This window comes from Vulpes vulpes, chromosome 1 (genome assembly GCF_048418805.1).
Source record: "Vulpes vulpes isolate BD-2025 chromosome 1, VulVul3, whole genome shotgun sequence".
Taxonomy (NCBI): Eukaryota; Metazoa; Chordata; class Mammalia; order Carnivora; family Canidae; genus Vulpes; species Vulpes vulpes.
Window position 1 is genome coordinate 56897390 of NC_132780.1, and position 25359 is coordinate 56922748.

At 42.0% G+C, this 25359-nt stretch overlaps 1 protein-coding gene across 1 annotated transcript; it reads right to left on the bottom strand.

The window, feature by feature from the left end:
- HINT3 (histidine triad nucleotide binding protein 3) lies at positions 1-25359 on the bottom strand. The gene is made up of 5 exons (XM_072764932.1): positions 24842-25359; positions 15274-15391; positions 6923-6992; positions 4505-4631; positions 1-2199 (listed from the first exon to the last, which is right to left on the bottom strand). The coding sequence occupies exons 1-5, from the start codon at positions 25040-25042 to the stop codon at positions 2167-2169; spliced, it is 549 nt and encodes a 182-aa protein (XP_072621033.1). The 5' UTR covers positions 25043-25359; the 3' UTR covers positions 1-2166.

A 25359-nucleotide genomic window follows, 5' to 3' on the forward strand; every position in this document is an offset into this window, starting at 1 on the left:
TTGACACAGTATTTTTCCATATTTATTTAGCTTTCTTTTAGCTAAGTAAGCACAGTTTGAAACAGCTCACTAATCATTTTACAATTCTGCAATTACAAACAATATCATAACATGCATGAATAGTGCTCTTGATATTACTTTAAACATTTTAAAGATAAGTTGAGTTAGTTTTGTGTTGAGTTAATGTATAGCTACTGAGTTACTAAATAACTACTGAAAAAGCTGAGTGAATTTTAATTGTAGTAATTTGATTATTAATCTTTATAAGTAAAAGAGAAGTGCTGCTAAGAGTATAAGAATCAAGGGTTTTCTAACAGAGAAGGAAAACTTAACTATGACAGAGCATAAACCTATATAAATCAGTTGGCTAATCATATTTTTGAAGAAGTCCATAAGGCATTTGAGAATTTCTTAAGTATCTTATGTGTTATTATCATAATAGCGTCATTTTTATCATTGCAAGTTCACATAGTACAATATGTTGTGTATACACAAAATTCCTTTTCTGCAGCTGGTCATATTTCAACTGATTTCTGCAAACTTGTCACTGCTAATCTGTGTTGGTAGAACAAAGCAGTGCTGAAAAGTTTGGAAATCTAATTTTGAGAGCCCATAGCCCCTACCTTCCACATGGAATGTGAACATTCACTTCAATTGTAAAGTAAATAATAACGGAGCAAGAATTCAGGAAAAGTACATGTGGGTCCCTTGGCCTAAACGTCCATTGTCTACCTGCCTACCACTGTGTCTTAAATATTCAGTTATACTGCCATCTGCTCTCAAAACTGTATTCCTTTCCACAGCCTCTTCTGTGGGCATGAGAGCACTTGACACACTAAACTATACTGACTCGTTTCATCTGACCCTTGTATTAGCATTTAAAGACAGGCTGTCCTTTCTCACCTGTATATCCTGATCCTCGAAATGTTAAATACTCTGCAAATGTTTGTTAAATGAATAAATGAATGAGTATTTATTTCAGATGTTGTAACTAAATATCCCAGATGTTGTAATTAAACATTGTACTATTTCATTACTTCAAACTATGCTTAATATCATGCCAATAATAAGCAAGAAAATGAATCATCTCAGCCTATTCTAACATAAATACTTTAGTCCTCGTGTTCACTTATATTCATGAACTGGCACAGTGAAGTATTAGCTTTCACTACCTTACTCTTCACTCACATTCACTGTTGTGACCACTGATCAGAACAAAACCTAAAGAAGCATGTCTCACGAAATGATGTATCAGTAATGCTAACACTGAGCTATTAAAATAAATTTTCTCATCCAAGCTTATCTATTTGTACTTTCAAAGCAAGATTATTTCATGATAAAAGCTAGGCCTAATCACTTTTTAATTCTACTTTTCCTTTGGTACAATAAATAAACCATGAAACAACAATTTCTACCAGTTTTTAATACATTACTATAACTATTTCATGTTTCTTCCCCATTCACATCCTTACAGGTAAAATGCCAGTATAGTGAATTCTCTTGGATAACCAAATTGATTGTTCTTGTAAGCTCACCATTAAAAATTACTTTATGTATATCACATAGCTCTCAGGAACAATTTATTAACAAAAATGTTAGGCTTCAAGAAGTGAAAATCAGTGTCTGAAATCTGAGTAAAAAATTACACACATACAATTCTTTCCTTCAACAAGAACAGAAATCAGTATGTAGTATGGTACTCTTCATTTTGAAATTTTGTGTGTACAATTATATAACTGTCAAGAAATGGTTAATCCCCTTTTCTCCTTCGTAATAATAAAGGCTCCAACAAAATACTTTCCATACCAGTTTATTCTTCATAAATAAATCACTATTATAATAGACTATTGAGAATGAAAATATTCGAACTGTTTATTAAAAAATAGCCCTTCCTGATTAATGGAATTTGTTTTAATGGGATTTTATCCATGGTATCTTAAACTTTAAACAAGTAACCATTAAAATAAAAAAGTCAATCACAGAGTATCCAAGTAACTGTATCACAGATCTCAGGAAACAAACATTCAGAAAAGATTTAAGGCTAGCAGCCAGTAATAGCCTCTCATAAAACCCAACAAACCTTACAATTATAATTAGACTTCAAAGGGACCAAAATATTAGTTTATGTTGAGCCAAGATTAGGAAAATCTTCCACTGTTGGCATTTTCATGTTCTTAGTTTTTCAATCAAACAATCAGCCTGTAATTTTGAAAACACAACATATTTCTTTTTAGATTCTAGTTATTATAGCCTATATAAAATAATTCTACTGGCATCCCTATTATAGTAAGTCACAGCAGAAGCGCTGGATAGTACATATTCTGTTCCTAAGTCTATCTTCTAAAAAATGTCTCAATATAATAGTCTTATAATCTATAGTAAAGGTATTCCACACTGTATATAAATAGGTTGATTTTTATCCATATTGCATATTCATTAAAAAACTTTAATAAGAAAAAGAAAATAAATACAATATTAACATTTTAAAAAGTAAACTACATGTGGAGGGACCTTAAATACATATTACTAAGTGAAAGAAGCCAATCTGAAAAGACTATATACTGTATGGTTACAACCATATGACATTCTGGAAAAGGTAAAGCTGTGAAGGCATTAAAGAGATCAGTGGTTACCAGGAATCAAGGGAGAGGGAGAGATGAACGGGTCAGCACTGAGGATCTTATTACACTATCATGTTGGATACATGTTACTACACATTTGTTCAAACTCATAAAAGATACAATACCAACAATAAACCCTAATGTAAATTATGAACTTTGGGTAAAGATGATATGTCACTGTAATTTCATGGATTATAACAAATGTATCCCTGTGATGTAGGATATGTCCATAGTGGGAGACTGTGAGTATATGGAGGACAGAGGGAATATGGGAACTCTCTGTACTTTCCATTCAGTCTTACTGTGTGAACCTAAAACTGCTCTAAAAAATAAAATCTATTAAAAAAATTTAAAAGTAAACCAAAGCATTCTGGTTATTATTTCAAAAAAACCTCTTATATATCTGAAACATCATTTAAGATATTTTGAAATCAATTATCTTTATCTTGATTTTTTTCAAAGTCTCATAATATATGCTGACAGATCTAAGGAGAGTGCAGATTCAAGATGAACCATTGACAGATCTTATAATTTTTTTCATTTTTTTCTAACTAAAAAGTCATATAAGGAAATATAGTTAAAAACATTTCAAAAAATTCATTTTAATTACTTTATTATAAAAGCATGGAGCATATAAAAAATTAGAAATACAAATAAAGAAAAAAATCCTTTTAACCACACAGATTTTTTTAAAGAGATCACACCATCTCTATCAAATATTCTACTAATTTTTGTTTCAAAAACACACACACACAAATATCTTAAATTATTTTTAAGTTAAATATAATCACCAGGGATAATAAGCTTGAAATATGAAGTTTCTAGAAATTACACTCTTTAATTTCTTGGGTACCATGGCTATAATAATAATATGCATTGAGAGCAATTATTTAATTTGTACTTCAGTGCTTGTTTAACTACAGCAATTACAGGTCTCCTTACCATCATGGACACACAGCACCTGGTAAATTACTAGTCCAGTGGCCCTGGAAGGACATCACTCTATAACTAACGCTTGACTGTCAGACAACAGGCCCATAATCAGCTTGAATTCTAGTCTACTTTTGCCCCAGAAAAGCAGAAACCTGCCTTTTTTTTTAGCTCAATGGCTTGAACCTCAGATCTGACCATTGATGCTACCAGGGCAGCCCTTTACTCAATTAGAAAATTACAATTCAATTTCTACCATAATGTTGGTGATGATAACAGAGGCAGCCGGTAGTATTTTTTTTAATTTTTACTTATTTATGATAGTCACACAGAGAGAGAGAGAGAGGCAGAGACACAGGCAGTTGGAGAAGCAGGCTCCATGCACCGGGAGCCCGACGTGGGACTCGATCCCGGGTCTCCAGGATCGCGCCCTGGGTCAAAGGCAGGCGCCAAACCGCTGCGCCACCCAGGGATTCCCCCAGCCGGTAGTATTTACTAGTACTTACTATTTGCAAGGTATAGTTTTAAGTGCTTTATATGTAAATTATTTTACTGATCCTCTTAGCAACCCTACAGGTGGGCAGTATTCCTTCTACACAGGTAATAGATAAAGAACTTGGGCCATAAAACATTTAAGTAACTTGCACAAGGGACATCATGTAAATAACGAAGCCACAGTTTCAATCCAGATTGGACCCTGGGTGCTGAACTGTTCTGGCAATGGAGACTTAGCCATAGCTTCTCTTCCTACAGATCTGATAACCTAGAGGATCTCTTATATTAAAAATATTACTTTGGATATCCGTAAGTAGAACATTAAGAGAGAGACCAAGAGGATGAGGGTTGTTAAGTGCCTACAGTTGCCAAGAAAAGAAGAACTACAAAAAAAAAAAAAAAAAAAAAGGACAAATATTTTAAGTATTTGTGTATGCTGCTACTATAATAATACTTACTGTGATAAACCAATAGGAATTCACTCTATAAACCAACTTTGATAAGAAGCCAAGTTGATCAACAGGCGCCAGAACGTGAAGGTGCAAGTGAGAAATGGAGCAGAATGGAGGCATATGGAAACCCATTCTAAAACAGAAAGGTAAGAGATACTTGGCAAGGCAGTTCTACAACAATTTAAAGCTATTTTTTTATGTCAAAACACATTAATATTAAGATACCCCAAACAGGTTACCTACGGTAGACTGCCACTCAAACATCTCTTTTACTGCTTTCTTTATACATTTCCCAATAGTCAAACACTTCCTCCTCTCTTTGTGCTGAAGTTCACAGTAACAAACTCTTCATCAAGGAAGGGCTTAAGAGCATATTATGTCTCAGTAAAACCTTTACGAATTCTGAGTTTGCATTATGTTTTATCACCTTGGCCCTTAACAATTTTAATGTTTAATTCTCGTAAGATACGACTCTGCAATGAATCTTTAAAAAAATTACAGGGCACTCCTGGGATCTTTAACTTTTAGACTGCATAGCTGAGTCATGAAGTTGTTTGTTGTGTACTACGTTTGGTATAAATTCCACCCTTTTCTTTAAAAAAAAAAAATTACAGGACACTCAAGGGTTCCCTTATTCTAAGACATAGCCACCTCCTTTCAGAAAGTAGTCATTTCCTTATCAACCCATCTTCTAGTGGTTAAGTTAATTATATCATTATTTGAAAAACTTTTTATCATCACTCAAGTTTCTTGTTTAATAATGAAAATAAGTTAGATGAGAATTATTCATAATTATCTGTTTTATAAAACACTTACAAAAGAATTCCTTTGACTACTAACAAATTTCTACCAAGAAATTTTTTTAATATGTTCTATCTCTTAAAAATCAGCTTACAATTAAGTCCCCTTAGAATTTCTGAGTGGAGCAAGGTACACTTGTAGTAATAATCCAAGCCTACAAATTTCTGTCTGCTGAAACTAGAAGTGAGTCTCAATTAAAAAAAAAAAAAAAGACAACAGTGGGAGTGTAGGAGGAAGGCAAAGAAGTGGTATATTGCGTCAACACAGGATTGACGATGGAAAGTCATAAACACAACACACATGGAAAAGCTTCCACAACTATCTAGAAAAGATAGACTGGGTTCTCCCTCTGTGTAATACAGAATCAAGTAATCTAAAAGCTAGAAGCAACTGAAGGGTTCATTCAACTCTTTCATTTCAAAGATGGGGAAGCCAAGATCCAAAAAGTAGGAGACTTCCCAAGGTCGCAAAGTCAAGCAGTGGTAGAGTGAGGATTGAGACTCAGTCCAATGTTCATTCTTCTAAGAAGCATTCCTATGACTGGGAAGGGAATGTGCTGCTCTTTGGCCATAGGGTCTCAAATACCATCTGTTCCTTGTCATTATCACCCTTCAATAGTGCTTGATAGTTTTCAGAGGATTTTCTTCTTCTTCTTTTTTTTTTTAAGATTTTATTTATTTATTCGTGGGAGACACAGAGAGAGAGAGGCAGAGATACAGGCAGAGGGAGAAGCAGACTCCATGCAGGGAGCCCAGGCAGAGGGAGAAGCAGACTCCATGCAGGGAACCCAGGCAGAGGGAGAAGCAGACTCCATGCAGGGAGCCCAATGCGGGACTCAATCCCAGGACCCCAGGATCACGACCTCAGCCAAAAGGTGCTCAACAGCTGAACCACCCAGGCATCCCCAGTTTCCAGAGGATTTTCACACCCACAATCTTATTTTAACCTATAAGTAGGCAAAGGAGGTATTACCTTGGAGATGTTAAATGTCTCAACTAGCACAACCAGTATGAGCATAGTACACAGCAAATAGCATGGGTAACATTAGAATTCAGGTCTCTTTGAATTCCAGTTCAGATGTTAGAAGTAATCTCCTTTGGTTACACAAGGCAAAGCCAGAAGTGTTTTAAAAATCTACTATTTAGATTAAGTAAAATAGTTGCCACATTGACCATTATATGCTTTTTGCTCAAACTTTGGTGAATGCCCAAGATCAGTTCTGCAGGCAACAAATTCAAGTTAATTTCATACTTGAAGTATAATAATATATTTTTAAATCACATAAAATAAAATATTTTCTAAAGAAATTCAATTTACACACAGTTTTTCAAGAAATGCACATGTTGAACAAAGAAAGGTAGACTTATAACTATTTTACTTACCTGCTGTTTAAATATACTTGTCTGCCCAAACTTCAAGAGGTGATTATTAGATGCTAAGACAATGAGACATATTACCCTATGAGAGTAATAAGATTTATTAAATTTATACTACCAATGAACAATGTATGCTCGCTTTCAGGAAAACTGCATGTCTGCCACCTCTACTTTTATTTCCCAGGAGGAAACAACGTTTCAGAAAAACCAGCTGCATATATTGGTTTCTATCTGGAAGTATACATACCTTGCATTTTTGAAGTCAGTGAAATTATTCCTTTCAAGAATGGTTTTCCCAACAGCTACCATGCTCTCAACTATAAAACAGGAAAGAAACTACATTACACTGTAGTAGAAGACATTACTAAATTGTAATGAATTTTAACTCTTCTGATCTAGTCAAAGTTGTATCCAATAGGTAAACGTTTAAAGACCTGTTTAATAGGTCTAAGTTACTGAGAAGTTTGCTCATTAACATGACAGGAAGATTCCACCTACCACAAAGTACGATGTATAGGCTGACTTTGAATAGCTGTTGAGTGTGATCAAGGGACTACACCTAGGACATCTGATGCTACTGAGGTCTACCTCTGATCATAAGGAGACAAAGTAATAAGCAAGTATGTCTGAATTAAGAAGAGAGACAGGAAAGACAAGAAATTTGTCTTTCAGCCCAAATGAGGATATGATAGGCTTTTATGTCAGCCTACTTTAATTAGCTAAATGTTCGTATAATTGTTTTGGCTTCTGAATTCTATCTGCTTTAGCGTCTCTACTGTCTTGGTGCTTTATGGTCTTTGGATAGGATTATACTTTCCCATGAAAGAAATTTTGGTAAACCTGCAATCTCTAAAGCACAATGTCAAACTTTATACTTCTTTTGTTTCTGAATGGTGTAACCAAGTATTTGGAAGGGGAAAGAAATGAGAGAATCTACAGAGGGTGCTTGTATTAAAAGACACTCTTAAAATTGTTGCTAATGCTTACTTCCCTAAGTCAGGGTTGAGCCAGGAGGATAATACCATATCATCTAAAAAAAAAAAGTCAGGTTACTTCAAGCAAGACTGTATCTTGTTTTCTTTTAAAATACAATACTCCCAAGATCCCAGACATGGGGGAAAAGAATGTTCTCTCTTTTAACTTCTTTAAAAGACATATGACTGCTTAAAGCAATAATTTTAACAGTACCATATTATAAAGTATGCAGATGTAATATATATGACAACAATAACACAAAGTATTGCAAAGTTTCTCACATTTCTCATGAACTGATAAAATGTGAATTCTCATTATATTATTATAATTACACGAGTATTTTAATCTCTCTCGAGCAACCATTTTAAAAAGTGTGAAGAGGAATACATAAAAAAGCAAGAAATAAATTAAGAGTAGAATAACAAAAAATATATTTGACCACAAAAAGGCAGGAAAGAAACAGCAATAACAACAAAAAATGGGACAAACAGAAAACAAATGACAAGATAGTACACCTAAATCAAACTGCATCAATAGTTATTAAACATTTATGAACTAAACACTCCAATTAAAAGTCAGAGATTTTCATACTACATTTAAAAAATAATAACACAAAAGCGAAAGGAGAGAGGAGGCAGGATGGCAGAAGGACAGGGCGGTCCTCTTTCATCTGGTTCCCCCCAAATTTAGCCAGATAACTATCAAACCATCCGGAACACCTATGAATTCAGCCTGAGATGTAAGGAAGGCTGGAACTCCACAAATAGAAAAGTGACCACTTCTTGCAAGGTAGGAGTACAGAGAAGAGAAACGGGGGGGGGGGGGGGGGGGGGGGAGACATATCAAAGATAAACTGCGGGGGGGCGGAGGCGGAAGACTGCAAGCTGGCTGCAGGACAGTGATACAGCCCTGGAGCTCAAAACCAGGACCTTTAGAAACCTGCTCCTGTGAGACACTTCCCTGCCTGGAAGGTGCTCAGTGGGGGAAGCAGGGCCAACTCCCAGGAGGGACAGTGGGGTCTCAATATTCCCAGAGGAACAGGAGGAACAGGGGTGCCCAAGCCAGCAGAGTTCCCAAGCACTGGCGCAGGGAAATGGGTTTAGGTCAGCGAGCTTGGAAGAAGGCTCAGCATGTTGCGTCATTAACCACAAACCGGGGACAGGAGACTGCTCTCCGTGCTGGGTCCCTGCAAAGGACTAGAATGCAGCAACCCTCTGCTTCCATCTGGGAGGGGTGGAGCAGGTGTGGGCAAAACCAGGCAAAACCTCTCCGGCAGGAGCCCTGCAAATTGCACAACCAGTGTCTCCACCCCTCCCTGCCCCTGGGAAGGATCTGAGTGGGTGGGCACTGTAGGAGTCTGCAGTTTGGCACACGCTGGGATCTCCTGGCTCTGGAAATGGAGATCTAGTTTCAGTTTTTTATCCCCCTTTCATCGAACAAAGACCTCACAGGGCAAACAGCTCACACTGAGCCTGGCCACCTGGCAAGGAGCAGTACAACTGCACCCAGGCATAGACACCTAAGAAACAGCGCAGTAGGCCCCTCCCCCAGGAGACCCCCCAGAAAAACCAGGGGAACAGCAAGTTTACTGGCCAAGCAGCACTGGAAAGCTCCAGGACTAGGGGAAAATAGTATATAGAACTTGAGGGGTTTTTTTCTTATGATTTGTTTATCTTTTAGGTTAAAAATTTCCAATATTCTTTCTTTTTTCCCATCTTAACTATAATATCTTATCAACTCTTCATTTTTAAGATTTTCTTTTTTTAACTTTCATATTTTACAATTCCATGTTATTTTTTTTATACAATTACATGTTATTGATATATTCTTCATTTTTGGCTTTCTTTCACCATATTCAATTTTATTTCTGTGTGTAAATATATATATATATATGGGTTTTTTTATATAATTTTGGAATTTAGTACATTCTAACATACAGACCAAAAAAATATTCAGAACCAAGTGGAGCATTGTTTTGGTCTGCTCTGTGAGATTATAATATCTTTCTTTCACCATCTCCCCTGCCCCCCCCCCCACACTTTTTTTTCTTTTTCTTTGTCTTTTATCTTTTATTTTCTGGTCCCTGACCTCTTCAGAATTGTCTAGTGAGTGTTTTGGTTGGGTTGTGGTTGATATTTTTGACTCTGCTCATTTGTACAGCCATTCTGCACTGGACAAAATAACCAGAAGGAAGAATTTACCACAAAAGAAAAAAAAAAGAGGTAATGTTCTCTGCCATTGATCTAATGGATATGGATTTAAGTAAAATGTTGGGAGAGAGAATTCAGAATTACAATTATAAAGTTACTAGTTGGATTTGGCAAAAAGCATAAAAGATTCTAGAGAATGTCTTACTGAAGAAATAAGATTTAATCAGGCAAAAATTAAAAATACTCTGAGATACAGTCTAAACTGGATGCTCTTAACAGGGTAAATGCAGCAGAAGAGAAAGTAAGACAAGTTGATGGAAAGGAAGGAAGCTGAGGAAAAGAGAGAAAAACAACTAAGAGCCCACAAGGAGAGGCTCCGAGTATTAAGTAATAGTTTGAAGAAAATCCATATTATTGGAATTCCAGAGGATATGGAGAGAGAGGGACAACCAGAAGGTATTTATGAACAAATCATAGCTGAGAACTTCCCTAGATAAGGGACCAGGCATTCATATCCAAGAGATAGAGAGGACCCCTCCCAAAATCAACAAAAACTGATCGACACCCCAACGTATTAATAGTGAAGCTTGCAAATTTCAGAAATAAAGAGAAAATCCTAAAAGCAGCTCAAGACAAGAGATTCCTAACATATAGGGGGGAAAATACTAGATTAACAGCAGACTTATCCACAGAGACCTGGCAGGCCAGAAAGGGCTGGCATGATATATCAGGCTCCTAAATGAGAAAAACATGCAGCCGAGAATACTTTATCCAGCAAGGCTGTCATTCATAATCGAAAGAGAGATAAGGAGCTTCCAGGAGACAGAAACTGAAAGAGTATGTGACTATCAAACCAGCCCTTCAAGAAATATTAAGGGGGATCCTGTGAGCAAAGAGAAAGCCCAAAAAACAGAGGCAATCTGCAGAAATACAGACTATACAGGTAATATAATGGCACTATATTCATATCTTTCAATAGTTACTCTGAACATGAATGGGCTAAATGCTCCAGTCAAAAGACACAGGATATCAGACAGGATAAAAAAGCAAGACCCATGTATATGCTGTCTGCAAGAGATTCATTTTAGATCTAAGGACACCTCCAGACTAAAAATGAAGGAGTGGAGAACCACTTACCATGCAAACAGACCTCAAAAGAAAGCTGGGGTAGTAATCTTCATACCAATAAATTACATTTTAAACCAAAGGCTTTAATAAGAGATGAAGATGGACACTGTATCATGCTGAAAGGTTCTATACAACAAGAAAAACCTAACAAGAATATTTATGCCCCTAATGTGGGAGCAGCCAATTATATCAACCAGTTAATAACCAAAGTAAAGAAACACATAGATAATAAATTAATAGTAGAAGACCTCATCACTCCACTCTCAGCAAAGAACAGATCTTCTAAGCAGAAGATCAACAATGAAACAAGGGTTTTCAATGACACACTGGGCCAGATGGACTTCATGGATATATACAGAACATTCCATCCTAAAGCAGCAGAATATACATTCTTCTCAAGTGCACATGGAACTTTCTCTAGAATAGACCACATACTGGGTCACAAATCAGGTCTCAACCAATACCAACAGACTGGGATTATTCCCTGCATATTTTCAGACCATGATGCTTTGAAACTAGAACTCAATCACAAGAAGAAATTTGGAAGGAACTTAAACACTTGGAGGTTAAAGAGTATTTCACTAAAACATGAATGGGTCAACCAGAAAATTTGAAAACAATTAAAAAATTCATGCAAACCAAAGAAAATGAAGGCACAGCTGTTCAAAATCTCTGGGATATAGCAAAGGCGTCCTAAGAGGGAAGTACATTTCCATCCAAGCCCCTCTAAAAAAAAATTGGAAAAATCTCAAATACACAAGCTAACCTTACAACTAAAGAACTGGAGAAAGAAGAGTAAATAAAGCCTAAATCAAGCAGGAAAAGAGAAATGAGAAAGATAGAGCAGAATTCATTGAAATAGAAACCAGAAGAACAGTAGAACAGATCAACAAAACCAGGAGCTAGTACTTTGAAAGACTTGTTAATAAGATAGATAAACCCCTAGCCAGACTTATTGAAAAGAAAAAAGACTCAAATTAAAAAAATCATGAATGAAAGAGGAGAGATCATAACCAACACCAAGAAAATACAAATGATTTTATGAACCTATTACGAGCAACTCTATGCCAACAAATCAGGCAATCTGGAAGAAATGGATGCATCCCTGGAAACCTATAAATTACCTAAACTGAAACAGGAAGAAATAGAAAATCTGAACAGACCAATAACCAGCAAGGAAATTGAAGCGGCCATCACAAACCTTCCAAGACACAAAAGTCCAGGACCAGATGGCCTCCCAGGGGAAATCTACCAAACATTTAAAGAAGAAATAATACCTATTCTACTAAAGCTGTTTCAAAAGGTAGAATGGAAAGAAAACTTCCAAACTCATTCTATGAAGCCAGCATTATCTTGATCCCAAAGCCAGACAAAGACCCTATCAAGGAGAATTACTGACCAATATCCCTGATGATCATGGATCTCAAAATATTCACCAAGATACTAGCCACTAGGAGCCAAAAGTACATTAAAAGGATTACCCACCACGACCAAGTGGGATTTATCTCTAGGATGCAAGAGTGGTTCAACATTTGTAAATCATCAGTGTGATAGATCACATTAATAAAAGAAAAGATAGGGGATCCCTGGGTGGCTCAGCGGTTTGGCACATGCCTTCAGCCCAGGGTGTGATCTTGGAGTCCTGGGATCGAGTCCCATGTCGGGCTCCCTGCATGGAGCCTGCTTCTCCCTCTGCCTGTGTCTCTGCCTCTCTCTCTCTGGGTCTCTCATGAATAAATAAATAAAATCTTTAAAAAATAAAAATAAAAAAAGAAAAGATAAGATAAGAACCACATGATCCTCTCAATTGATGCCGAGAAAGCATTTGGCAAATACAGCATCATTTCCTGATTAAAACTCTTCAAACTGTAGGGATAGAGGGAACATATCTCAATATCATAAAAGCCATCTATGAAAAGCCTCCAATGAATATCATTCTCAATGGGGAGAGCTTTGCCCCTAAGGTCAGGAACATGACAGGGATGCCTACTCTCACCATTGTTGCTTAACATAGTACTAGAAGTCCTAGCCTCAGCAATCAGACAACAAAAACAAATAAAAGGCATTCAAATTGGCAAAGAAGTCAAACTCTCACTCTTTTTTTTTTTTCAAACTCTTACTCTTAACAGATGACATGATACTGTATAGGGAAAACTCAAAAAAATCCTCCCCAAAACTGCTAGAACTTGTACAACAATTCGGCAGTGTGGCAGGATACAAAATCAATGCACAGAAATAAGCTGCATTTCTATATACTAAAAATGAGACTGAAGAAAAAAGAAATTAAGGAATCAATCCAATTTACAGTTGCACCCCAAAGCATAAAATACCTAGGAATAAACCTAACTAAAGAAGTAAAGGATCTGTACTCTAAAAGCTACAGAACACTTATGACAGAAATTGAGGAAGACACGAAGAGACAGAAAAACATTTCCATGCTCACAGATTGAAGAATATATATTGTGAAACTGTCTATGCTACCCAGGGCAATTTACACATTCAATGCAATCTCTATCAAAATACCATGGACTTTCTTCACAGAGTTGGAACAATCTTAAGATTTGTATAGAGTCAGAAAAGACCCTGAATTGCCAGAGGAATGTTGAAAAAGAAAACCAATGCTGGGGGCATCACAATGCCGGATTTCACATTGTACTACAAAGCTGTGATCATCAAGACAGTGTGATACTGGCACAAAAACAGACACATAGATCAATGGAACAGAATAGAGAACCCAGAAGTGGACCCTCAGCTCTATGGTAAACTGATCTTCGACAAAGCAGCAAAGAATATCCAATGGAAAAAGGACAGTCTCTTCAATAAATGGTGTTAGGAAAATTGGACAGCCACATGCAGAAGAATGAAACTAGATCACTCTCTTACACCACACACAAAGATAAAATGGTTGAAAGATCTAAATGTGAGACAAGAATCCATCAAAATCCTAGAGGAGAACATAGGGAACAACAATTTTAAACTTCGCTATGGCAACTTCTTGCAAGACACATCTATGAAGGCAAGGGAAACAAAAGCAGAAAATGAACTATTGGGACTTCATCAAGATAAAAATCTTCTACACAGCAAAGGGAACTGTCAACAAAACTAAAAGACAACCTACAAAATGGGAGAAAATATTTGCAAATGACATATCAGATAGAGGGCCAATATCTAAGATCCATAAAGAATTTTTCAAACTCAACACCCAAGAAACAAACAATCCAGTCAAGAAATGGGCAGAAGACATGAACAGACATTTCTCCAAAGAAGACCTGCACATGGCCAACAAGCACATGAAAAAATGCTCCACATCACTTGTCACCAGAGAAATACAAATCAAAACCACAATGATCCACCAGTGAGAATGGCTAAATTAACAAGACAGGAAACAATAAATGTTGGCGAGGATGTGGAGAAAGGGGAACACTCTTGCACTGTTGGTGGGAATGCAAACTGGTGCAGCCACTCTGGAAAACTGTGTGGAAGTTCCTCAAAGAGTTAAAAATAGAGCTACCCTATAACCTAGCATTTGCACTACTGGGGATTTACCCCAAAGATACAAGGTGAGGGCAGCCCTGGTGGTGCAGTGGTTTAGCGCCGCCTGCAGCCCAGGGCGTGATCCTGGAGACCCGGGATCGAGTTCCACACCGGGCTCCCTGCATGGAGCCTGCTTCTCCCTCTGCCTGTGTCTCTGCGCCTCTCTCTCTTTCTCTCTGTGTCTCTCATGAATAAATAAATAAAATCTTAAAAAAAAAGAAAAAGAAAAAGAAATGACTTAGGAAATGCTAACTGGTAAGTCACAGAACTCATAAGTAGGAAAATATAGGATAATCCTGTAAGAAACAAAACAAGATACAAAATCTTTTCAGAAGCTAAAAGGGCATCGCTAAAATCTCATAACTAAACTTCGGTGTTAGTTCATCTACACAAGAAACTTACAAGGCAGGTACCAATATGGTCTCATTTTTTTTTTTAGCACTTTCCATTTTCAGAGTCAAGGAAAGCCATCATTTAAAAAACAGAGAGACATTATCTTTTAGAGATCTTAAAGATTAAATAACACGATGTCTGGAATTTGCTTCAAATCCACTGTGGGAGGAGGCTAATAGATGAAAAAGACTGGCCACAAGCTAATAAATGTGGAGTTGGGTAATGAAGACTTGGAGATTACACTATTTTCTTTATTTTTTGTACATACTTGAAATTTTTCATAATAGGAGTTTCACAAAGTCACAATGCTCCTTTTTCATAACACCTGGCTAGACTTTTTCTTCTTGACTGTCACTGCTATCACTGTTGCCAATTCAGGACGAGATAGCCATGAAAAATACTGCCACCATCATCTTACCCAGTTCTACGTGATCTTTCTTTAGCTCTCTACAGTTTCCAAGATGCTTCTTTGGCACCACAAGATAATGATGAGGTGCTGCTGGTTTGATATCTTTGAAGCAAACGAGTTCTTCATTCTGAAGGAAAAAACATATCATTTGTTAGTGAATTTCTTAAAAAGAATTTCCTAATGCTGTTCTGGCATGTCTGAAATACCACAAATCTCAATATGATAGGGAAATCGTACTCCTGTTACATTTAAGCCCAGCTGGGCAATTTTGTGATTATGCATTAAGTTCATAGAGACCCGCTTTAGCGTCCTTCATGAGATGTTCATTTGTTACAGAAAATGAAGACTTACATAAAGCTAATTTCAGGAAAACAATTATCAATGAAGTTCATTCAAACTTCATTACCAAGGGGCGCCTGGGTGGCACAGAGGGTTAAGTGTCCGACTCTTGGTTTTGGCTCAGGTCATGATTTCAGGGTCGTGATCACAGGGTTGTGAGATCAAGCTCCGTGTCCAGTTTCATACTCAGTGGGGAGTCTGCTTGAGACTCTCCCTCTCCCTCTATCTCTCCCACTCCTGCCCTTTTTCTCTCTCAAATAAATAAATCTTTAAAAAACAAAACAAACAAAACCAAAAGAAACTTCATTACCAACAATCCCAGAGGTTTTTTTTTTATTTTGTTATATATTTCTCCATGTCTACCTAAGAGTTTTTTACTCTTTATAACTACTTTTAAAGGTTTGACTATAGAAACATAGCAAGATTGATAAATTCTTTTTGAGACTTAATTTTTTTCCAAAGTAGCATATTCCTCAATTATAATAGGAAAATCATCCAGCATCTTCATATCCAGAAATAACCGTTTTAAACATTTTTATAGCAGTTATATACAAATACTTTGTTTACAGCATTAAATATCCTTTGAAATGCTGATACAAACTCCAGTGTATTGTACTAAGGGTCCAATCCATTATATTAGTTTTCTGATTTGCATACTCCACATAGTCATGTAAGGGAAAAAAGAAATGAAAAAGGGAGTCTTTCAACTTACTGACATTTGAGTTTCAAACCTTTCCAAAAGGAAAATCAATATTCCCTAAGTAAGCTTTTCCAATATTTTATATAAAAAATTATTCAATGACTAAAAGATATATGAAAAGATGCTCAATACCACTAATCATCAGAGAAATGCATATCTAACCACAGTGAGATGAAACTTCACACCAGTCCAATGGCTAATATTAAAAAGACAGGAAATATGTGTTGGGATGAATGTGGAAAAAAGGAAGTCCTTGTGCACTGTTGATGGGAATACAAACTGGGGCAGCCACTGTGGAGACAGTACGGAGGTTCCTCAAAAAATTAAAAACCGAAATACCGTATGATCCACCAGTTCCACTACTGTGTATTTATTTACCAAAGAAAATGAAAACACTAATTCAAAAGATATACGCACCCCTACATTTATTGCAGCACTACTTACAACAGCTAAGACATAGAAGCAACCTGGGAATCCATCAATAAATGAATGAATAAAGGAGATATGACACATATACAATGAAATATTAGTCATAAAAGGATGAGATCTTGCCATTTGTGACAACATGGATGGACTAAAGCATATGACGCTAAGAACAAACTGGTAGCTGTTAGAGGGAAGGTTGAGGGGCAAATAGGTGAAGGAAAACCAATGCATTTTAGTTAGCCTATGCCACCTATGATTGAATTAGATTTCCATTAAGCTTTCTATAATATTGAAACTGGCCCTCTGATGTTACCCTCTCTCCTCTTTCTTCATTTTAAGAAAGACTTTCTCCTATTCCAAAGACACGATGACAAAAGATATAGCAATGATACACGTACAAAGCTATCGTTTGCAGTATGACTTGTAAAAGCAAGAAAAAAGAAAAGAACCCAAGTGTCCATGATTCAATTAGAGGAGACTGGCTGAATACTATAGCGAGTCCATACAACGAAGTAATATGTAGCTATAAAAAGCAATGAGAAAGATCTTTAAATACTTATGAAATCATTTCTGAAGTATACTTCAAAGTTAAAAAAAAAATAAAGCAAGGAACAGGAGAGTGGTTAGGCCAGCTAACCACGAGGTTAACCACTGGGGGGAATACAAATTACAAATATAAATAAACACATACGGATTCTCACAATGGAAGGAAAAACCAAAAATATATTTTTCAGTTTCTTGTGAGGGAAGAGGAACAGGGTAAAGACAAGAGAATGGATGCTAGACTTTACCAAATGTACTCAGCTTTATAAGTTGGACTGCAAAACATGAATACTTAACATGCTTTTGAACTTAAAAAGAAAATAATCCCTAAAATTGAAAACAAACGGAAATAAATAAACCTTGATGTATGTATGTCACATTGATAACATAGCTACACAAAGAACTTTCTTTTTTTGTAAAGATTTTTATTTATCTGAGACAGAGAGAGCTAAAGCCAACGAGAGAGAGCACACAGGAGGAGGGGCGGGCAGAGGGAGAGGGAAGAGGAGAAGCAGATTCCCCGCTGAGCCAGAAGCCCCAAGCAGAGCGGATCCCACTACCCAGGGACCACGACCTGAGCTGAAGGCAGATGCTTAACCAACTGAGCCACCCAGATGCCCCCCCAAAAAGATATTTCAAGTAACTTTAAGACAGAGAAATCTGACTATCCATCCCTAATGACAACCACTAAATGAGACCTTTCCATTTATGCTTTCAATACAGATCACAGGCAAGCTTCTCAAGCGTGGGACATGCCCTATTTATCCTTGAAATAAATACAAGTGAATACCACATAGTAAACTTGAAAGATTGTTTAATAAATAAATGTAAATAAAAGATGTTTAAGTAGAAAGATAAAGCTACCAATGCTCCCTCCTCTCCTCCTTAAAAAAATGGTGTCATTATAGTTTTTATATCCTTTTCCAGTAACAGAGATAGACTTTCCATGATCTTTCAGTCTGTTCTTACAGAACCCCTCTTAAAGTCGGAATTATGGCCATTGTTTGATTTTAAGTGTTTCTCAGCCTTTTTCATTACCATACCTCTAAGGAAACTTTTCAAACTTTTTTTTCCTAATTGCTCCACCCCCCAATATTTTAATACCACAGCCAAATTGTACATGTGTTTATATCCTATATGCTTATCTGTATTTTATATATGTAAATAATAAAAAAAAAATTTGCCCATGTCCCTGTCCCAGGTAAGAACATCAATTTTTACCCCTTTTGAGAATGCATGGGTTAGACAAACAGCTAGCCTAAGCTGACTTCATTATCAGCACTGAATCTAAGCATCTGGGCTAAACATTCATTAAACACAACAAATAAACTGTGGTGAACAGGGTAGATGGGCACTCAACTTCCATTCTAAATACTTCTATGTACTACAGAAATTTATTTTTTTTATTGTATTTATTTACTCATGAGAGACAGAGAGAGAGAGAGAGAGGCAGAGGGAGAAGCAGGCTCCCTGTAGGGAGCCCGATGTGGGATTTGATCCCAGGACCCCGGGGATCACGCCTTGGGCCAAAGGCAGATGCTCAACTGCTGGGCCACCCAGGTGTCCCTGAGCTACAGAAATTTAAAAATCCAAAATCCCAGATGGAATTTAGATCTTGCCAACTAGATATATTTCAGACTTAGGTGCTTTGACAAGCTAACCTGAGAAAAAGCCATCTTTCCATGGCTTCCGCTAGTTCCAGCAGGCAAACATGGCCAGCTCTAAGACTACCGAGTTTCTTTTTCTTTCTCCCCCGCTCCCTATGCCAACCTCTAGTCAATAGCATCACGTGAGTCAAGAGACAGGCATGAGACACCCATTGTTTTGGTGCCAGGGCCTACCGGTGTGGACATAGCATGTAGAGCGTAGCTCTTTAGTTGTGTTATCTTTCAAAGGGGAGTAGAAATATGGAGGTGCTACCAGCATTTGGTGCCCAGAAATAGGCTACATCCTCCAACAGGTGGAAGAGCCCTGCACAACAAAGCAGAATCCAACCCAAAATGCCAATAGTTCTTCCCCTGGGAACACCGCTCAACGGTGGCAGTCACACTTCTTCCTCACCCCTGAGTCACCCCTACAGAGGCATCTTCCCGAAGTCTAGTTCCAAGGGCAGTCCCCAGGAACCACAGCTTCCTGCTGGGGCAGAAGAAACACGTCCTCAGTCTGCCAGTTGTCAGGTGAAGTGCTGCTCTGGATGTCATTCCCTTTTTTTTTTTTTTTTTCTAAGATTTTTATTTATTTAACGGGGAGGGAGGGAGAAAGAGAGAGAGAGAGATTGCGCAGGCACAAGCAGGGGGAGCAGCAGAGGGAAAGGGAGAAGCAGGCTCTGGGCTGTGGCTGCGCCAGGAGCCCAAAGCAGGGCTGGATCCCAGGACCTTGGGGTCATGACCCGATCCGAAGGCAGGTGCTCAACCACTGAGCCACCCAGGTACCCCTGGATGTCATTCTTGAAGGTTTTTCCTTGAGCCCTTGCAACAACCTTATTTTAAAGCATATAATTCCCTATATTACATCAATTTCTGCTTTAAATAGCTAGTTTTTCTCTCTGCAGCTGACCCCCGACTGATATCTAAAGCAACATTTGAAAGAACATTTCAGTATCACACCATCTGACGTGTAGGGTGAATTTGATTAAAGAAGAGGGAGGACGTTAAAGTTAAACCAGTATTTCCTCAGCATGGCCTCAAGCAAGATAAAAATAAACATCTAGCCTGGTATTTCTCAACCATGTTTTCAGTCACCCCTCGAGGACGTTCTGAAGACTTTTTTCCCTGATTCCACTCTCATGGTATTTTGATATTGCAGATATACTCTTTACCTGTTTATGTCTATCATGTTTGCCTTTGCCTCATACCATCCCCCCAAAACCAACTTTTTTCTCCCCACCCCGAGAATGCATGGCATAGTATTCGCTTAGTTTCAACTCTGCAGTATACAACAAAAATACAGTATACAGTTATGGAGCGAGGAATCTTCTCTGGCTTTTGCCAGAAAAGTTTCCTGGACTAAGCCCTATGATGCTAATAACTCCAATTATTCCAAATCAAATTTTCTCCTCTGTACTTAATTATGTCTACCCTACTTTATATCAATCCAATAGTTTCTATTTATAAGAAACATATATGAATGAATATAAGGCTATAGTATATATAGAGTTTTTACTAAATATTTATAATAAACATGAATATAAAAATATACTATATATATAATGCAAAATATACAAATTAAAGTTTGGGTTCTCTTTTTAAAAAGATCTTTAACCTTTAATTAGTGAGCTCTTATATATGAAATCATCTTACATTCAATATTTAAAAGATCTGCAACTTTTTGAGACACTGTTTACAAGATGTGCACCTTGCTTATGTTCTGTATTACACGGACTACAGCATACATTCATCCTGTGCCATCTACGTAGGGTGCACATTAGCTACAAGTATTGACTGTGTCTAATTTCCTCTATAAAAATGTTCCAGGCTTTTCACATACTTCTCTCTGGGGACATTTTATTATTCATTTGAGAGAGAGCATAAGCAGGTAGAGGGACAAGGAGACTCTCCGCCAAGCAGGGAGCCCAATGTGGGGCTCGATCCCAGGTCTCCAGGATCATGTCCCGGGCCCAAGGCAGGTGCCAGGCCAACTGGGCCACCCAGGCTGAGAATGTTCTTTAAAGAGAAAAAATCCTGTCCTTTGGCCTGGAAAACATGGTGATAGACGTTTGAACCATCCCACCCCCTCTCGGTGACTAATTTTAGACAAAACTTTTTATACTATGAGTGTATATTACTTACTCGTGTTCCTCAACATGGGTACTAGATTGTGCAACATTTAAATGCAGTTTCTAGGAATCTAAGGAATATTGAATTCTGTGAAGTAAAAAAAAAAAAAAAAAATTTACTACTGGCTACCCTAATCTTCTATGTGATGAGATAAGGAGTGGATGAAGAAGCAGAGCTCAAAAAAAAAAAAAAAAAGAAGCAGAGCTCAGCAGTCTGTCCCGACTCCACGGATCAGTTCAGCAGAGGCCACTGTACTTTCCAGACCACCAAGGCATGTATTCTTCCTCCCTGTCAACTGTGTCCAGTCTTCACTCCTTCCCCCAATATTCAGCATAGATTTCAAGGTCTGTCACTTTAGGCCTCTCTCTAGCCATAAATCCTTACCTTTGTTCCACTGCGCTTACGGAACACCTACGGGGCCAGACCCCAACCATGGGTTGACCCATGGGTTCACCTTGTCTAAAACTAGGTGGCTGCTGCTGGACAGGTAAGGGATCACACAGCTAAACAAAACACGGCGGGTGTAGAAGTGATGTAGGAACAGGTTAGGGGCAGACAGGACTAGGCAGAGAAGGATCAGGGAAAGATCAGGGAAAGGCCCCAGGCTCAGGCTCCTACCCACTCCAAAGAAACAGAGAGAAGACTGTAAAAATAGAAAAGTAAGCCTGGTCTCCTAGCTCCAAATGTGAGGGAGTATCCCCCCTTTTAATGGCCACTAATCACAGAAATATGTCATTAAGGGGTTATCAATCGTCCCGGCTCACACCAAGAGGCACAAGAGTCTCAAGGCCACGGGCTACCTGACTAGGCTACAGAAATCCCAGATGTAGAGAGAGGTTAGGGAGGAGACGTTACCCTGAGAAGTAAACACCTTGTTTGGGCTCATGATACTTACAAGAACACCTCCTTGGCTATTATGACCTTAGTAGTCCCCCACCTGTCTTCTAAATATGCACCCTGATAGTGACACGGAATTTGCCAAGTTCCCTGGTCAGTTCCCTATAAACAGCAGACCTACAAGGCGCCAGGGGCAGCCTTACAGGGACAGTCACCCCTGAGAGCTTCCTCCGCATCTCTGCTTAGTAGACTTCTACCGCTTGGCTCACTGTCCTGGGTCCGCGAGTTTCCTGCTTCCACTCAGGGAGACAAGAACCCAGCTCCCCCACTTCAGGACCACCTCACCAAGCTCCGGGAACTTGCAGCCGCCTGCTCCATATTCAGGCCACCCTTTAGCCTATGACATCTGAACAGCGACTATCCTTCCTCCTACTCAGCCGTGAATCTCCAACACTAGGTGCTTACGACAGATTCGAGTGCATCTGTTCCAACAAAGGAATTAAGAATCACCAAAAAAAACCCACAAAACTAAACAAAAAAGCCCAAAATCTTTGGAGCTGATCCTCTCCCAAAGCAGTTTCTTTAAAGGCACGTAGAAGTGATAGAAGAAAATGTGTATCAGATTATCTGTTTTCAGTACTTAGTGCTCTGAAAAAGTGCGTCGGTGCCAACTGACACCACCTGTAGGACCTGTGCCCTTCCGTGGGGAGCAGTGCGACCTCTGCCCCAGTGCCCCCCGCCCAGCTTCACTGAGCCTAACCAAGGAGCCTCTACAATGATGAGCTCCTCTCTAGCAGCTCTCTCCCCTGGGGCAGGGGCCTGTGCAGGATGTGAGGGCTGGTCTGGGCTGCGGGGGTGGGCAGGCGGGGACCAGGCCCTCTAGAAAACAGGCCACAAATGCTATTTTCTGCCAAATACCTCCTACCTGCACACAGAGGCCCAAGAGTTTGGCTTTATGGCTACATGGTGTCCCTACCCCACGCCCAACCCGCGCCCCAACCCGCACAGCAAGGATCCGGCAGAGACCCTCACCGCTGGGGGGCGGGGACGTCGGGGCCTGGGCACAGTCCCGCTCATGGGGGGGAGGACGTCGGGGGAGGGCACAGTCCCGCTCATGGGGGGGAGGACGTCGGGGGGGCACAGTCCCGCTCATAGGGGGGAGGACGTCGGGGGGGGGCACAGTCCCGCTCATGGGGGGGGGAGGACGTCGGGGGAGGGCACAGTCCCGCTCATGGGGGGGGGAGGACGTCGGGGGAGGGCACAGTCCCGCTCATGGGGGGGGAGGACGTCGGGGGGGGGCACAGTCCCGCTCATGGGGGGGGAGGACGTCGGGGGAGGGCACAGTCCCGCTCATGGGGGGGGGAGGACGTCGGGGGGGGGCACAGTCCCGCTCATGGGGGGGGAGGACGTCGGGGGGGGCACAGTCCCGCTCATGGGGGGGGGAGGACGTCGGGGGAGGGCACAGTCCCGCTCATGGGGGGGAGGACGTCGGGGGGGGGGGCACAGTCCCGCTCATGGGGGGGGAGGACGTCGGGGGAGGGCACAGTCCCGCTCATGGGGGGGGAGGACGTCGGGGGAGGGCACAGTCCCGCTCATGGGGGGGGGAGGACGTCGGGGGAGGGCACAGTCCCGCTCATGGGGGGGGGAGGACGTCGGGGGAGGGCACAGTCCCGCTCATGGGGGGGGGAGGACGTCGGGGGGGGGCACAGTCCCGCTCATGGGGGGGGGAGGACGTCGGGGGGGGGCACAGTCCCGCTCATGGGGGGGGGAGGACGTCGGGGGAGGGCACAGTCCCGCTCATGGGGGGGGGAGGACGTCGGGGGAGGGCACAGTCCCGCTCATGGGGGGGAGGACGTCGGGGGGGGGCACAGTCCCGCTCATGGGGGGGGGAGGACGTCGGGGGAGGGCACAGTCCCGCTCATGGGGGGGGGAGGACGTCGGGGGGGGGCACAGTCCCGCTCATGGGGGGGGGAGGACGTCGGGGGAGGGCACAGTCCCGCTCATGGGGGGGGGAGGACGTCGGGGGAGGGCACAGTCCCGCTCATGGGGGGGAGGACGTCGGGGGGGGGCACAGTCCCGCTCATGGGGGGGGGAGGACGTCGGGGGAGGGCACAGTCCCGCTCATGGGGGGGGGAGGACGTCGGGGGGGGGCACAGTCCCGCTCATGGGGGGGGAGGACGTCGGGGGGGGGCACAGTCCCGCTCATGGGGGGGGAGGACGTCGGGGGAGGGCACAGTCCCGCTCATGGGGGGGGAGGACGTCGGGGGGGGGGCACAGTCCCGCTCATGGGGGGGGGAGGACGTCGGGGGAGGGCACAGTCCCGCTCATGGGGGGGGGAGGACGTCGGGGGGGGGCACAGTCCCGCTCATGGGGGGGGAGGACGTCGGGGGGGGCACAGTCCCGCTCATGGGGGGGGGAGGACGTCGGGGGAGGGCACAGTCCCGCTCATGGGGGGGGAGGACGTCGGGGGAGGGCACAGTCCCGCTCATGGGGGGGGAGGACGTCGGGGGGGGGCACAGTCCCGCTCATGGGGGGAGACAGTCCCGCTCATGGGGGGAAAGGACGTGGGGGGGGGGCAGTCCCGCTCTGGGAAAGGATGTGGGGGGGCCCGGTCCCGCTCCCGGGGGACGTGGAGGACGTCGGTGAGGGGGGGACAGTCCCGCTGGGGGGGGGAGGACGTCGGGCGGGGGATAGTCCCGCTCGGGGGGAGGGGGAGGACGTGGGGGGGGCAGTCCTGCTCATGGGGTGAGGACGTCGGGCCGGGGTCAGTCCCGCTGGGGGGGGCGGGGGAGGACGTCGGGCGGGGGCAGTCCCGCTGTGGGGGGAGGAGTACTTCAGGCCCGGGACAGTCCCGCTGGGGTGGGGGAGGCCGTCGGGCCGGGGTCAGTCCCGCTCCGGGTCGCCGTGGGTCAGCACCAGCAGGCCCCCCCCCCGCCGCCCGCTGCCCGCCGCCCACCTCGCAGGGCAGCAGCTCGGTGCCGGGCTCCCGCCGGCCGGCGATGCGGCAGAACACGCACTTGCCGCCCTGCTCCTCCGCCCGCGACGACCTCGGGGCCACCTCGGCGGCCTGCACGGAGGACTCCGCGGCGTCTGCGGCGGCCGCGGCCTGACAAGCCGGCCCCGGATCCGAGCCAGCGCGATTCGACTCCTCCGCCATCGCCCCGCCGCGCCGAGCCCGTCCGCCGCCTGCACCTCGCGGTGCGACCTGGAGGCGTCGCCCGCCGCCCGCCGCTGCGAAGGGCGGGGGGGCGGGGGAGGAGGGATTGGGCGCATGCGCGGGTCCTGGGGGCGGGCCCTGGGGGCGACGCCGTGGGCCGCGTCAGAGCCAGCGGCCACGCGGGGGCGCGCGAGGACGCCGCGGGACTCGCCCCGCCCCCTTACGTCTCTTTGGTGAAGACGCACCGCGTCCTTCGCGACGCCGGAGCGCGCAGGGTCGCGGTGACATCACGAGCGCGCCCGAAGGTCCGGCCGAGT